The sequence below is a fragment of the Asterias rubens genome, chromosome 22 (assembly GCF_902459465.1).
Source record: "Asterias rubens chromosome 22, eAstRub1.3, whole genome shotgun sequence".
NCBI lineage: Eukaryota > Metazoa > Echinodermata > Asteroidea > Forcipulatida > Asteriidae > Asterias > Asterias rubens.
The window spans coordinates 526,632-543,785 of NC_047083.1; the positions used below are offsets into that span (position 1 = coordinate 526,632).

Genomic DNA, 17,154 nt, shown 5'->3' on the forward strand with positions numbered 1-17,154 from the left:
TGTTAGAATAACTTGTTGTTTTCGAGTTAGCTATTTAGGAGTTGTTCTCACTGACTTTGTCTGCCGCCCTGGGACTGTTTTCAACCAATTGAGGCGATAAAAACCACAATAATTTCCAGTACAGCGGGTGGTAGCGGTAAGCGGCTATTTTAACATCTTGTAATCAGAATTGTAATTTGTAAGATGCCTGGGGACTTCTCGAAGCCCCAAACAAGCAGAGAGGAATGGTTGCTGATCAACAAAAGTGAATTTGGTCATGAATAATCCTTTAAAAAAACTGACTAGTTATACAAGACCATGGGAAGAATACGTATGAATTCACAAGGCAGGAAAAGTTGCAGAATAATTTGTTTAGCAAATGTTTACAATGAATCAGCAATAATTTATTTACAACATGACATTGTGCCACTTGATCGTAAGCTGCTCTAAGCAATTATATATTGCTACTTAGCAGATTTGTTCCTGGTTACTTTGAGTCCCTGCTCTTATGCTTTGAGATGAGGAAAACAATAATATATATATACCCACTGAGTTGAGAAGAAAAAACAAAATTGTAGAAGAATATCTATCTTGAGTTGAAATCGATCAAATACAAAGATATCATCAATTAGATCATCAATTATATATCATCAATTAGATGTCATCAATTAGCATCATCATAACAATGTTAATAAGTGTAAACAAAACCTTGTTCAATGATCAGGTAGAAACAAGGGTCCCTTGCTAGATTGTAGCATGGTAGTAAAATTGTACAAAATGTACCTCTTGTGGAAGGACAACAAATATGTTCAATGATCAGGTAGAAACAAGGGTCCCTTGCTAGATTGTAGCATGGTAGTAAAATTGTACAAAATGTGACTCTCATTTCAAGGTTCTAGAAATTGATGAATTTAACATATTTTACTTGCGACTCAAGTAGGGAAAATGAACATGAAAAAAAAAACCTATAGCCATTAAGTATACAATGAAACATGATATGAAAGTTAACGTGTACGAGGATCTTCTCCCATTTCAACGAAAACGGGATGGCAATCTACTTAGGAAACTCTTTGGTTCACCAGGGTTATCCGACGGCAGCTAGCGATTCATGGTAGACCACTTTATAAATATTGGCCAACGTTCATGATCTGAAGACGAAACACTCAACATGTCGTCGTGTTGTGAATCTAGAAACATCGAAATACTTTCACGAAAGTAAACACTCATCGTGACGAGAATGAATAACTAGCAAGAATGACCTTTAACCTATCAGATGCTACGTCACTATGACGTACATCTTCACTAATAAGTTAGTTAGTTAGTTAACACTCATCTATTAAGTATTTGCATTGTCGCTGTTCTTTAAACACTAAAATGAACTAAATCGCAAGGTGCCATCACCAAAGAAGCCGTAAAGCTGACACAATAAAAAGTGTGGTGAAAACAACAGCTAAATAAAAGAACGGTTGCAAAAAAAATTAAATACAACTTAAGTACTTCAACCTCGTATTCACAACCTCGAATTTACCTTGGTATACATAGTTATAGATACGTGCAGGCCACCTTTCAAACGATAAACAAACGAATAAGTCAATGCAAGAGTATTCTAAGCAATAAAACGTTAGCTAGTGTTTCAAAAAGATATCAAAATACAACAACCTTGATTCCGGAAGACCGCTGCCGCACCGATCAAAGCGTGTTTCTCCAGGTAATACCTGCCGACCAAATTGAGCATTCTACGGCAGTAGACTTAGTGAGTGATGCGGTGATTATGATGATGATGACGGTGTCGTTTGCTTACAGGCTAGCTTCCTCATTGACCATTTAAGTCGCGTGTGACGTGCTTTATACTACGCGGTATCCGGTGCGCTAGGAGAGGGTGTGTACGTATGAGGGACTACAGAGTCCCAGAAGGTCCATGGGGAGTCACCAAGAGCAGGTAGAGAGAGGGGTGGAAACGGCGCAAGGACACAAGCAAACCAATCGGATCTTTTAACTGTCCTATTACACTAAGTATTGTTTCTTGATCACCGCTTTCCGGTTTCACAAAAGCCACGCCCCTTTTGTCTCTCACTGTAATCTCTGAGGCGATGAATCCTGTATGGACAATTTATTATATGATTGACAAGTTGCCTTGCTGACGTCACTGGGCCTTTGTTCGTTAATTGGTAGAGTCCGGTAAGTTGTAGGATATCGAGGTTTCTTATCGGCAAAAACCAGGGTTTTATTTTGGTGTTTTTGAACTAATTGACAAAAACAAGTTTTTATTTGTCGCGATTTTTTTAATTGGATAGATGAAATACAGATGGTGACAAAATGCGACTTTTGATGTTTTGGGTGTCAATTTGTATTTTGAGTGACATTACTTTATAATCGTTGACGTCAGCAACTTTGCTAACATCGGAAACAGGTTTCATCCAAAAAGAACCATCAAAAATGGAGTTATGACACTAGAAGGTTCTAAGCGGTTACAATTGACTGATTAATATTGAAAAGAAAAATCATGAACATGCTAATAAAGCCATTGGACACTTTCGGAACAGAAAAAAATTAAAAGTTCACAGATTTACAAATATCTTACAGGGTTTACAGAAGGTAATGGTGAAAGACTTCTCTTAAAATATTATTCCATGAAATGCTTTACTTTTTGAGAAAACATTAAAACAATAGCAATTTTCGATATCGAGAATTACGGATTTATTTTAAACACATGTCATGACACGGCGAAACGTGCGGAAACAAGGGTGGGTTTTCCCGTTATTTTCTCCCGACTTCGATGACCGATTGAGCCTAAATTTTCACAGGTTTGTTATTTGATATAGAAGTTGTGATACACGAAGTGTGGGCATTGGACAATACTGTTTACCGAAAGTGTCCAATGGCTTTAAAGTACGCTTTCTTAGTATTTCTGTAACTATTTAGACCTACTTATTCTTAATCGAATCCTAGAGTTCAAGTTAGAAATGAACCATAAGTAGTTGAAAGATAAAGAACAATGTGAATATTGTTCTTGTTTCTTATTCAGATTTCAAAGCTCACGTCACGAAGTCCCTGTTTTATGTTACAATGGCAACATGAGATCTTACCATACCCCGCATTAACGACAGAGGAAACTCATTAAACTAAAGCTATTTATAGACACTTATGTTCCTTTTTAGTATTATTTTATGGTTAGGACACGGGTGTGCCACGCGACCATAAAAAAAAACCAACTCCGTTAAAAAGCCGCAACCGAGGGTCAGAAACCATTTAGCGGTGATTCCGCGCACCAGGCCATCCGGCGATCCGCGCCGTTTGACGGTACAGGAAGACTCTGTCAACGCCGTAACATTAGTGGGAGACCTCGGTGCGTATCTGGGGGAAAACATCTTTGGCGATTGTGGGGGCTTGGTCTTGAGGCTTGGGGAAACTATTAAGTTCATGGAGAGTGGACTGAACTGAGGGTCACCAACAGATATTAAAAACGTGTTTGTATGTTTTATAAATTGCTCCCGTTTTCAATTGCTGAGCACTAACTTCTAACTTCCAAAGGTCATGCTTAGAGGGGTTTACAAAGTTACAACCATAAGCAACAATAAGGTTTTGTTTTATAAAACACAGAAAATAGTGATGGTAATTTTTGTTTTTTGTGGAGAATCATTGTCTAAGGTCAATCAAGGCCATTGAGTAGGCCCCCTATCATGTACAAATTGTTTCACTGAACAAAGTCCAATGGTGGAAAGTTATGTTTTGCATTCCATGTTTTTGTAGGCTTTTAATAACGGCGATACACTCAATGCACTGAAGTGATCACACATTATCATTAACGGTTATTTTGTCTTAAAGTACAACCTAAGCTGTTGCATGTCATGTTGTCATTTTAACAAAAGAAACTTTGAAGCAAAAAATTGATCGAAATAATGTCAGTATCTGTTTCTGTTTGTTTGAACTGGGTTTTTTTCGGGGGGGGGGGTATCGTCCACCAATTTTATTCATTTATCAACCACTCATCATTCATTCATTCCAACAGCTTCCACCGGACACTTAAGTCATGGCTTTCCAAACATTCCTGTCCAGAATTGTTATTAAGACATTAAATTAGCGTCGATGCCCCTTTCCTGTGAGTGCCTCGTGTCTCATCTCAACCAACACCTCAGAATCACTTCTTGAGTTTTACCTGACACTAATTCTTGGCAGTTCTTTGATTCAATAAGAAGATTGCATCCGATAACTCTAACATCTTCACTTCAAGAAGAACTGTGATAAGATTTCATTGCTATTGGGGCATACGATGACCTCGCTCAGGATAGTCTAGAAAACACACATGCGTGTAGCGCAGGAAGACAATGGCGACGTCGATATGGGTGTTTCGTAGTTAGGTTCCCACCCAAATTAGCAAACAATTGACCCCAAATTGGTCAAGTAATTCCCCGATCCTGTATGTGTCACCCTCGGGAGTTGTCTACACACTTCCTTCCATAGGAACCATTCAGAGTGACATGTACTGTATTTGTCAACGCGGTGTGTTTTGGGGCGCTTGTTTTGACGATAATTAAACGGAAACTTTGTCAACACGTGAGATAGGTGTCACACGATGTTACGCACATTCTCACTGTGAATGGTTTAACAAAGTTATAAAGTTTGCAAATCAGTGAGTTTCCGTTACGCCTAGTTGAGACTCCAAGGTGGGGACGAGCAGCTAAAGCAATGCCTTGGGGACGATCAGCTATAAATGGCACTGCATTCGGGACGACATGAAGTTTCTCAAGATATAATAAAACGCATCGACTATGTTGTGCAACTTTCAACGATATCACAAAGAGCTAAGAATTTATATTAACGGCCCATTGATCTTAGTTGCTAAGTGAAGTGTGATATCACAATAACAATCACTATGGTAATACTGACAACTCATATTAGGATGAATCTTATCTCTGTCTGAAATCGATACATAGAAAGACTTCTATGAGAACTAAATTACGATCATAATGATCTTACAAGACTCTGTCAGGACACTCAGTCTCAACAATCTCTCAAGTCGGTTTCCCGCACCTTCATTTTATAAGCATCGGATCTTACATCTTAATCTTGACATCATAATCAAAGACAGACACTGAGGATCAGCAAAAGATGGATTAGTGATACTACTTTAGTATTAGAAAGAGATTAAAGGACGATTACCTCAGATCAAGAATTCACACACTCACCTATTTCATATTCACTTCAATCTTGAAATAAAGACTTACATGACAACTGAAAAAAGGAAGTTGGTAAAACATCTTCAATCTATAATATAATAGCAAATGTCGTTGGTTCCAGTCCCACACGGGTAATACGTGTGACCTACACACATCGGAGTAAGAGCAAAACCAATCATTTTCGCCAATACTTCTGGTAAAACATTGTCATGATTGCAGCAATCTGATTGTTGTTTTCCTTACTCCATTGTTAAATCCATGTGGCTTAACCGAGGCTTTGCGGTAAAAATAGCCTGGTGCCTTATTCTATAATTAAAACCAGTGTTTTTGTTGCTGCAGTACAGGAACTCGACAAAGTTTTAGTCTGATAGGCCAACAGCTTCAAATACTAGCAAGAGAAAATCTACCAAAGTCATCACAAGAAGTTATTAATTCCTTCTTCAACATGTTCTGATTAATTTTGCAAACACAACATTTAGTAGCAAAGCATTGAAACCTCATTAAACAACACCAGGGCGTTTTAAAACATGTCATTCAAACTAACAGCTAAACCTTTACTGGCTGCACTCAGAACAATCAAGTGCTGCTATAAATATTTCTTATCATGTTCTTTCTTTAATTCACATCAGTGTACTCAAACAAAGATATGAAGGAATATAGTATGGTCCCTTGATTACAGTATGATCTTATTTACGCCCTAGCGTACAGGACACTAGACCAAAAACAGGTCATTCAAAAAAGCCAAACCCTATCGTTCAAAACAGTCAAGTTCTGCTGTATAATTTTCTTTCCTCATATCAATGTCCTCAAACCGAGGCATGAAGAAATTTAGTCTGGTCCCTTGATTACAGTATGATCTTATTAACGCCATAGTATACAGGAACAAGACCTGTACGTCGTTACCATATTAAAGGTAGCATTGACACATGGTTTGCCATAGTGTTACACCTCCGTTAATCTCTTGTAGTTAATTAAGGGAAGGAGGTAGACCTCATCGCTCACTGCATGTAGGATTTAATGCCCTTCCTGGTGCAGTACACCCAACGATAGATCATGGGCGTTACCCTTAAGATATGACGTCACAAACAAAATGGTTTAAAATCTTCTCAATACAGTGCGTTCTAATGGGAACGAAACAGTGTTAGGAACTGCCAGGATGGCCGCCATGTTGTATTTTACATGTCATTGTGTACCGCATTGCTTTAGAATCAGCGCGTCACGCAGCTCCATCTCGCGAACATCATCAATATAAAACACTGCAAATGGTCAAATGAAAAACGACCATTGATTCTTTGAAGGTAAAAGACTGATCCTGTGAAGTTACTCAAAATGTTGTTACAATTACATAAACCACCAGCGTGAACTTCCCTTTAAAGCTATCAAAACGAACTATCTTGTGGTTTCTCGATATAGCCCTATAGAGCCCAAAGATAGTTCTAAGATTTGATTGATAAAGATGCATCTTCATCTTGACAAGTCTAAGATGATCCAATGACAGCTTCTGTGAGTCATTCATTTAGACACCATTGTCCTATGCCACATCATTTGTAACCATGATAAATTAAGGACTATTAATAGGAAATGTGGAACAATCAAATAAGTGAGGAGGGCGCTTGGACGACTACAAAAGCACTGCTATTAGGCGATCTGACTACAAGCCCAAAACGAGCCCAATCCGCCTGAAAATATTATGTGCTGAGGTGCTTTAGTTTTTGGGTAATGAGTAAAACAATGTCATGAAAATAATTTTCGTCTCATGAGACGAAAATTATTTTAAGCATTTCCAAACCTATTTTCGTTACATTGTTTTACTCATTTCTCAAAAACTACAGCACCTCAGTAAATAATATTTGAAGGGAAGCTTTTCACTCTCATTATCTTCAAACTCTGTAAGTTTAATGTAAATCTATGGACATTTTGAAAAAGTTCCCAAATCCTTTAACATGGCCTGTGCTGAAGTTGCTTATTCAACTCATCTCCAATGCGCATGATCAGACTGTCGTCCAAGATTGACCCCCTGGGTTCCGGGGAACTAATCTTCTATACTAAAGGGAATTCCATGCACAGAGGCCTTTTCCCCTTTCACAACCCATAAACATCAACCACAAGCTATCAAGTCACTTGGGTACAGTCATGTACATATCACACCACCATGGGTACCTGTGTGATATCGGGCGTGGTCCGAGAGAAAACATGTCTTCGCAACCTGCATCCCGTTCAGAACGCGATAAGACTCGCCCTGCTCGCGATAAACAAATACGTTGCAGAAAATAGCCCGTTATCTGGGCTATCTGTGGGTACTGCAGCGTACCCTAGCGAATCGGTGCGGCTTAACAAATAAGCGCAATGCACAAGGTGATACTAAAATGCACGCGATGACGGGAGGGGTTTTTATGCAGTGTCATTTTGCCCCCTTACTCTCTACTGGGGGGATTTGCCAATGTCGTGTGCTGGTGATAAGGCATGATGGCTGACATCGTCGCTAGCTTCAACTTGTTGGAGGCTAGTAAGTGTCTGTTCAAGTGAATGTTTGCAAAGGATAACAGTTACAATTAAGGCCTGATGGCTGACATCGTCACTAGCTTTAACTTGTTGGAGGCTAGTGTCTGTTCAAGTGAATGTTTGCAAAGGATAACAGTTACAATTAAGGCCTGATGGCTGACATCGTCACTAGCTTTAACTTGTTGGAGGCTAGTGTCTGTTCAAGTGAATGTTTGCAAAGGATAACAGTTACAATTAAGGCCTGATGGCTGACATCGTCACTAGCTTTAACTTGTTGGAGGCTCCAAATGTAGCATTTGCTGTCTAGTCTGGCACCCTATGTGCGCTCATGCGTTTTGGGGACCCAAAGTTTTTTCTATGTTTTCAATTCAATATTGGTTTATTTTATAAAAATACATCTCCAAGTAAAAAGTCACAACTGAATTTAGTTTACAAAATTTGGTTTACAAAAGTGGTATCTAAATATCACAGACAAGAGCTGTGGAAAGGAAATAATACAAATAGTAAACATTATGTGTGCTAATGGCAAGGTTTGTATTGCACCACGTGATCGGAGAAATGGTAAACACATCTGGGTAACTTATAGACCTTTCTTTTGCAACGTCACAGCCCGAGTTTTTGCCAACCTAGGTTGGAAACCTATGGAAATCCATAAATGCAAAACAAAAACAGATCGCTACTGTTTGTAACAATGTTACACAAATATTCAAACATTGTGTTAATTTTGTTGAAAACAAAACAAATATTTATGGGCGTATTTTAATTGATTGAAAAATTTCAGAAAATGTGGAACTTGGTTAAAACATCTGATAATACGATATTCAGTGTTTTACAAATATTCGGCCGTCCATGCCAACCAAGGCGGTTTGTTTATCAACAAAAGAAAGATCTATAGCATCAACGTGGCTTAGCAAAAACTAATCTGAAAAGACTTGAGTAAACCTACTTTACAAAATGATGGACAACCCTGGAACATGCAGAGCGATTTGTCTTATACACGAGGAAAACAATTCACATCGAACCCCTCTGGGAACGAGGTTGTGTATGATATACACGGGCGGTCTGTTTTTCATTTCCCACGTGTCCTCTGGGACGGTTATCGACATTCTATACAGGAAAACACTCTTCATTTTTGTTTTCCCACCCACAACTTGAAAAGAAAAGAAAAAAAGTTGGCAATCTGTCCAGCCGTCAATGGGAAAGGAGGAAGGAATTGTCTGTAGTTTTCGCTCTTTACCAAATTTGTTTTTAAAGTGACAGGGATATAAATAATTCCCGGACAGGTCCTGCAGTCCTCAGTGTAACTTATAAGAAAGTTGGCGTCACTTCAAGATGGAATATTCACGAGGAACAGTTAGCAGGAAAACATTCTTAAAAGTTTTCCATATCCATGGTCCAGTGACTAGACTGCAAGACTTGTCATCACAATGTTGTGGAGTCAAATCTTACTAAGCTATAGCCACGGGTTTCACAATGACTAGACTAAGTATTTGCGTCTAGTTACAGAATCAAAACTTCTTGATTTGTGCAAATCATTACCAAAGTTTGAATGAGAGAGATTGGCTGTTGCCAGCTTGGTGTTACTAGTATAAAGCTCAATGGAGGGCCTGTTAAATGTTAAATTGATTCATTGATACATATTTATATCAATTTTTATATCAGCGTTTTTCTTTGTTTGTTAGGGTTCTTGTTTGTTTGTCTGTTTGTTTGTCGATAATGCAGTTATTTTGTTTTTCTTTTTTAGCTGGGGCAACGGTTTAAGATTTTATACAGTTTATTAAACAAAGGAGCAAAATGTTTTCTTGGGTTGGAATGAAGGAACTCTGAGATCATTGTTGACTCATCGTCCCTTTAAAGCCCCCATTGAGTCATTTGCAATCACAGGCAGACAAACTCGACGAAGCGTCTAGAGTGGTTAGTCACGCTCCGTTACGTCCAAATGCCATAGAAAGGCCATGGTATAGAATCACTACAATTATGAAAAATAATAATAGAATTAAGGGTAACGGTAGAGTGGCATTAAAAACCCATAAAGGGGACGAGGTGGGGCGAACAGGAGGAGGGGGAATGATGAGAAAATTGATGAGGTGTGGAAAAGAGTAGATGGTGGAGGAGGAGGAGGATGGTTGGTGGATGAAGGGAGAGGTTTTGTGGATGTGTAAGATGAGGCGAGTGGAAGTTGTTTGAATGAGCAGCAGGTTGAAGTAGTGGATGAGAAGGAGAAGATGGTGGGGCGAACAGGAAGAGAGGGAATGATGAGAAAATTGATGAGGTGTGGAGAAGAGGAGATGGTGGAGGAGGAGGAGGGTTGGTGGATGAAGGGAGAGGGTTTGTGGATGTATTATAAGAGGAGGCGAGTTGAAGTTGCTTGGATGAGCAGCAGGTTGAAGTAGTGGATGGGAAAGAGAAGTTGGGACGAACAGGAGGAGGGAATGATGACGAGATTGATGAGGTGTGGATGAGAGGAGATGGTGGATTGAGGGAGAGGGTTGGTGGATGAAGGGAGAGGGTTTGTGGATGTGTAAGAGGTGTGTGGAAGTTGTTTTTATGAGCAGCAGGTTGAAGGTGGATGAGAAAGAGAAGATGATGGATGAGGAGATTGACGAGGTGTGGAGGAAAAGAAAGATAAAGGAGGAGATCTTGTGGATGTAAGAGGAGGGATGGTGGTGGATGGAGGAGGAGGATTTGAAGATGCGTGGTAGGAGGGAGTGGAAGTTGTGGATGATGATGGTTGGATGTGCAGGTGATGGTGAATTGTATACAGGGAGGTGATGGATTTGGAAAGAGGATGGTGGATAGAGACTTGGTGGCATGGAGGAGGCGAGTGAAGATGAGATAACAATTATGATGTGCTCATGGCAATGGGTGGGTTTGTATCCACGTTCAAACCGGGGACCTAGAACAAAAGGAACATAGGGTCTATGTTTGCTATCACAAAGGAAAACAAGGGGGTACACCATTGCTATCACAAAGAGTTGAACAGAGTCCACGATTGCAGGTGTATACACACTTGTGTGTGGGGGGGGGGCTTTCGTATTCTCTGAAGATCTTTGTCTCTCGATAGTAAAAAAAAAACCTGAGAGGCAAAATTAAGGAACCTCCAAATTGTTACAATTAAAGGAAGACATAACTCAAGTCACTCATCAGCAAGGCTCAGACACCTTTATCAACATTAATACCGAGTACAACAATATCAATGACAATGACAATGACAATTACAATGTGATGACAATGACAATTACAATGTGATGACAATGACAACGAAATTTGTCCCGTAAGAAATCAACAACGATGACTTGAGATTACCCTTCTCTAAAATGCAAACAACTTAAACAACTCTTGCACTTGAGGGTTCAATCATTAACCACTGTGCACTACTGACCCCAAAACAAGAAACCAAACGAACAGCCTACCCCCCCCCCTTCTATAATAAGATGATCATTTCAATCGCACTATAATTACATTTGGCAACTGATACAGAGGCCTAACTTCTCCCCCTCTCTTGTCTCCTTAACTACCTCCAGATTTCTAAGAGGGATCAAAGCCAGATCATTTAGGCCAATCCAATTCCCCGGATTGAATCGGGCTAATCCCGATGAGGGACCCCCATTGCCGGGGTTTATGGAGCTTTCTATCCGCTAGATACCTGATGTGATTTCAGCTCTGTATGGACGGTCGACATGAGTTACACGAATTGGGAAACCATGCTACATGCCCCTCAGGGTCTGCGTCGATACAGAGTGTGGGTAGTAGACAGAGCTAAAAGATAAATGAGTATGATTTATTAAAGATGTAGTTTGATATTGTAGATAAGGCTGCAAAGTCTACGTTAACATACTGTTGCTTGACATCTAGCGCAAGACGCACCTAGGGAAAATAAAACGACCGAAAACGCTTGACAAAAAAATATTAAAATATAACCGGTTTAAGTAGTTTTATGTTGTTTCCATTTTGCCTATGTGAAACACATTTTGCTGATCTTGTTTTCCTTGTTAAAGATATTTTGAAAAAATAATAATAAACGCATCAAAATGTTTACGGGATTGGAACCCGTCTGTAAGAGCCGAGCAAAAATAAGGCATTTTAGGACCTTCTTTAAGAAGATAATGACGAGGGAAAGCACAACTTCAGCTTCCTTCCTTAAAAAGAACGTCACTGCATATTTATAAAAAGTTAACCGCAAGCAAAAAATGATACCCTAAAATAAAAAATACCAAAATGAATCGTGAATCATAAAATTATGAATCATCCTGAACACATTAAGAATCAAACTATGTTTCTTCAAGAGTTTACAAGGGATGGTCAACTGTTTAAACTATTTTTACAGCCAGGTTATTTCATGTAGGCAAAACACTGTCTACGACTATTTTGCAGCTAAACGTGAAAAATACTTTTTTGTATTTTTTTTCTTTTTTGAACCTTCAAGAAAGACTCTGACGTCAGGCCATCAACTATTTTTTTGCATTTATACCATAGGTCCTTGTGGTTAGTAAGCAGTTTACAACAGCTAATTCTAGTTTCCCATACCTTTAAATTCTAATAATTTAACAACCAGTTTTGCTGGTGAGTGTACGCCCTTCCTCCTTTGTAAATTGAGGCATTGATAAGCAGCAAGCTGCCCCGTGCACAGGTCCCCGGTTTAGCCGCGTTAAATCAGGCTTGAATGGCGTGGTCACCTTATGGGATAGTTTAGCAAACCTTTTACCCTGGTTCTTTCCTGTAGTAATAATTGACATTATTGAATGAATATGGGAGGGATATTAGGCGATCCGTTTCTGTTTCTTAATAGTAGTTTAAAGGTAACAGTTACCTTTTGGATTGTTGAACCATTTGATTCGTTTTAATCCTATACAAATGTAGATAGTATATACAATAAAACTAACCTTGAAAATTTCATTTCAAAATCTAATTTCGTTTTAGAGATCGCCTTAAATTCCGGAGCGGTTATGTCCATGCAGGAAGAATAGTCCATAATTGGAATACACAATCGGTATACTATCGGTAACGCTTCTATTATTCAAATTAACGGCATCAAAACTTCAATTATATTTGTCCAACCACATTACTTCCAAGTTAAATTATTTTCAAAATGTTGTTATCGAAAGCTGTGCTGACTTCTAACCGAGTAAGATTTGACTGCCTTTAATATTTTAAGAGTGATTACCAAACATACTTTCACTTTACGGGTTAGACCAAATGACTTTGTTCAATGAACCTCCCTTTAACGCCGTGTGTGAAACACAGGGTGATCAGCCTTAAAGTTAAAATTTGAATTTAGATCATGCATATGCATGAAATATCTCTTCTGTTTATGTAAATTTAGTTGAATATTCATTACCCACATACAAGAAGCATTTTAGATCATGCATATGCAAGATATATCTCTTCTGTTTATGTAAATTTAGTTGAATATTCATTACCAAGATCCAAAAAGCGTTTTGTAATAGTATCATATAGCATGAAGTGTGGCTTTTCTACTTGTGAATACACTATTGCGAAATTAAATTTAAAAAAACCTAATAATCGAAGATGTGAATAATTAAAGGTAGTTTTCAAAAGAAACTGAATCTCAGGTTCTTTTTAGACCAGTCCGTTTTTCCGAGACACTTTTTGTTGTCATGTATTATTACTTCAATTCAATTGATTTATTGTTGAATATTAACTGAAATAGTTCCTAGTTGGATTGCTATCATGAAGTCATCCAGAGTCAAATACTTCCCAAGTACTTCCGGGCTTCCGGTTATATAGGAAGAAAGTATAGACCAGAAGCTGATATACCAATAGTTTCTTTTTAACAATAATAGGAAAATCCGCACAATGTGGACTTAGCATTACATATTTTTCTCATTGTTTCATCTTCATTCGTGAACAATTAATAAAAAGAAGACAACAAGAATAAACACATTATTATAACAAGCTTTGTTCTACGCAATTTTTGTCAAACTGAAATAAAATTTCAAAAACTTGAACGCGATTAAGTCAGATCCTGCGATCATTACACAAGTCTAACTAGCATTTATTTCCTTTTTGCAGGCGATGTTTTAATTGGAAATCCACTAATCATAAAAAACATCTAACCTCCAATTTTAGATGTCTGTGTTATGTATATTGTAGTATATAAATGTTTACCTTTTAACGAGCAAGGTCTGTGAGGGCACATCTTTTTTGATGACAGTTTTTATAAATAAAACATCAGTCAAGAAGTAAATCAAACAAAGAAATAAAGAACTCTTTCCGCTCACAAATAAATAAATAAACAAATCAAAATCAATCCCCGCTCCCAGCCCTCAAGTTACGCCTCTCTCTCAGTCTCATATCACATCTGTATACAATAATATACTTTACCATTTGATCAGCCATGCAGTTTATTACGCTTATATAATCATCGAATTAACCCAAACTCAATTACTCAAAGCAGTCGGCTGTAATTTGTGGTGGCATTTATTGAGGGCGTTTAGCGACAGTCTTGGCAAGAGAAAAAGGAGCTGTGCTGGGAATCCTAAAGTGAATAATGAACGGACTCAATTGGAATCTAGAATTGGTCTTGAGGTTTTGATTAGAGGAATGGTATCATCAGTAGAGCTTTAATGAGTCTGTATTATATTCAATTGACTCACGTGTTTATTGAAATAAATGCAACATGTCGGGTAACCAAACTACTCTAACAATATAATTACATTACTTCGTTAACTTTAATGATACATGAAGATTGTTTTATTGACTTTAAAAAGACATTGAATGTGACATGATGCCACTTGTTTTGTCAATAAAACTAAATTACCGATTAAATGATTTAACTGGTGCACGCGCTCAGTGATTAAAACCCACTACGGCATTGTTAGAATGTAATTGAGTTGTCTTATTACGCCATATTGATCCAAGGTACTAAACTACGTCAGAACGAAAATTGTTTTGTTAATAACATTACTCTTTGATTGATTCTGATTGGGGTAAATTATAGCAGGCTAAACAAACCTCCACGTTTTACTCAATATTGTTCCAGTTTATCAACTTATTTGTTTCATTACGTACATTTAATATGCAAACTTTGAGCTTGTCTCGTCTTGTCGGAAAAACAACTCATAAAATCATAGGTCCAAATGTTATTTGTTCCGTTCGAACCAATGATAAAGCATTATTACAATTTTCGTTATCGTTTCAACTTAACGTCAAATATTTAATGAAAATATTTGACAACAGATGTTTATTTTACTCTAATTAATTATTCCTTTGTTGAATAATTGCTTTTCTTTCGCCATTAAACTTTCACATGTTGACGCCATCATTGTTTGTGAGAAAACAAGTAGAAGTCGTCGTTTATTTTCCTTCCTTTTCTTAATCAGTAAAATTACCAGAAACGTCTGATAAAATAAATGCATTCTGGATTTTAAAAAGAAGAAACCACACATGTTGCAAATTACTCCACACGTCTATTGCGGTTCCATTGTCTCGACGTAAACAAAGTGCATTATTTATTTATTTTAAGTAACAAAATTACAAATTTTGTCTGCAATATTTATGTTTGTTGCAGAATGTTTGTGAGTTTTCTGCGCAAAGATGTCAGATCTCAAGATGAAACTGTTGTTTTTCTTAAAAGTGCCGGTAAACACACGAATATGAGCATTTTGTTCAACAGCTTATAAACTGCTTCCCGTGTCTAACTCTTAAACTGAGCTGAGATGCAATATCAATTTATCAACTATGTTGTCTTGCGTTTTCTTTTTGGATGTTTATTTTTAAATAATTGCATTAATTTTTGCATCAATTAAAACACTTTAAATTAGCTGTGAAGGCCAGACTTACTACATGTCTCAATATTTTTCTCTACAACAAACAATTGAAAGAAAACAAGGTGATTGTGTGGTCTTACCGGGCGATGGTGACTCCCCGCTACCGTTGCGGCCTCGGGCACCCCCGTTACCGAGAATCCCGTCGATTGAGTGTGGCATACCGTAGCCAGGCCTGCAAGGCCCGCCGGCCAACGCGTTGGCGAGCCCCGTCGCCGTCTGCTGCGAGTGGTGCATACTCGGCTCCTCGGACAAGCCGGCGAAAGAGGATTTATGCAGACTTGACATATCCTCCGAAGTGTTAAAAATCATCATCACTGAAGCTGATTGTGTAACTAGGTTTTTAAAACCACGTTGGGAAAAATGAAATCTGCTTAGGCGCTTTGAAGAATCTTAAAACACACCAGAGAAAATTCAGCAGAGTTTGAGATGACAATGTCTTGGGTTGCTTCTTAGCATTGAGTAGAGGGTGATCTCAGATGGTTATTGGGTACACGATACACTGCTAAGCATCTTCTCATCAGGTGTATCACACACAGAGAGAACAACACAATCCAGGCTCTCCGATCACACGCTGTGCAGGCTTCGTCTTGTGTCCTACTTCTTTATCCACTACCGAGCTGAAGTTGTAAAATAGTGCAGACGGTGTTTCACTATACTGCGTAAACCACGTTGTCAAAGCGGTACCCTGGTTCAAACCAAAGCTAGGCCAGCTGGCAGGCTAGGTCAGGAGCTCGCTGTCGGGTCTTGTTTAGTCCTCAGCTGACGCAAAACACTGAAGCAGATTTTCAAGCCTGGCGGTGGAGTTTAAGGGAATCAGGTAGCACTGATAACTTTGCAAGATCTGCTCTACACAGCGAAGTCCCAAGCGGGTTTGGTTATACCATACGCAACACACGTATCCCTAAAAACAGGAATAGTGCCATTACACACTGTGGAGTAGTACGTAGTAGCCGCGCGTCTGTACTCCACGCATGCGTGAGAAAGTTGGAATGATTTGCATATTTAGTGGACTGGCAGTGGGCCAATGGGCTGAAGCGATAGAGACGGCGTGTGTCCATGTATCGTGTGTGGGTTGTTATGCTTTCATGTAGCCGCCTTTACTGGTTTAGTGCATTCCCTCGAGAATGTCCCATGGTGATTCCTATGAACTTTAAATTAGATTTGCTGTTATGATTCAGCCTCAAGCTTTTCTATCTGATACAGTAGTGTGGATTGGATGTACAGTATACAGTCAGTGGACAAGAGTATAAAACACACTGTTATTAAAGAGTGTAACAGGCCAAGAAAAATCACAACAAACAGAGAATTAATGTCGTTGTCTTAAGGTTGCGGTATCCAACCAGCAATTTATGACAAATAAATAACAGAGCTGAGGAAAACAATGTCTTTCAACCGACGCACCATCACAACAAGATACTTCATTAAACAAAACTACAAAGTCATTTTTCTTTGAAAGCCAGACTAAAGTTGATGGACCCTTTGGCGAAAACAGTAGCCAATTTGAACTGAGGTTGCACTTTACTGGTCATACCCCTGGGGACAAGGGGGCATGGTCTCCATTCATGTAGTGCAAAACGTGATGACGTACATGTTAACTGTGCAGAACAAAGAACTGAAAAGTATTGCTTTTAAAAAGGAAAAGGGGTATTATTATTTTTTTTCTTTTTAGTTTATTTTTATGCTTTGCTCTGCTTCAATTTCTTTCT

The 17,154-nt window shown here is 38.5% G+C and overlaps 1 protein-coding gene across 5 annotated transcripts in view; it reads right to left on the reverse strand.

Annotated features, from left to right (window-relative positions):
• The window catches only part of LOC117305306 (ALX homeobox protein 1-like), a 48,871-nt gene extending 32,582 nt beyond the window's left edge, over positions 1–16,289 (reverse strand). For 4 of the 5 annotated variants that reach the window (XM_033790160.1, XM_033790158.1, XM_033790157.1 and 1 more), the window contains exon 1: positions 15,529–16,289. In XM_033790160.1, coding sequence (XP_033646051.1) covers positions 15,529–15,760 — 232 coding nt within the window. In that variant the 5' untranslated portion in view covers positions 15,761–16,289. Of the gene's footprint in view, positions 1–1,638; positions 1,807–15,528 lie in introns of those variants that run through there. The other variant, XM_033790159.1, reaches the window with a different exon arrangement.
• Between the last annotated feature and the right edge of the window lie 865 nt (positions 16,290–17,154).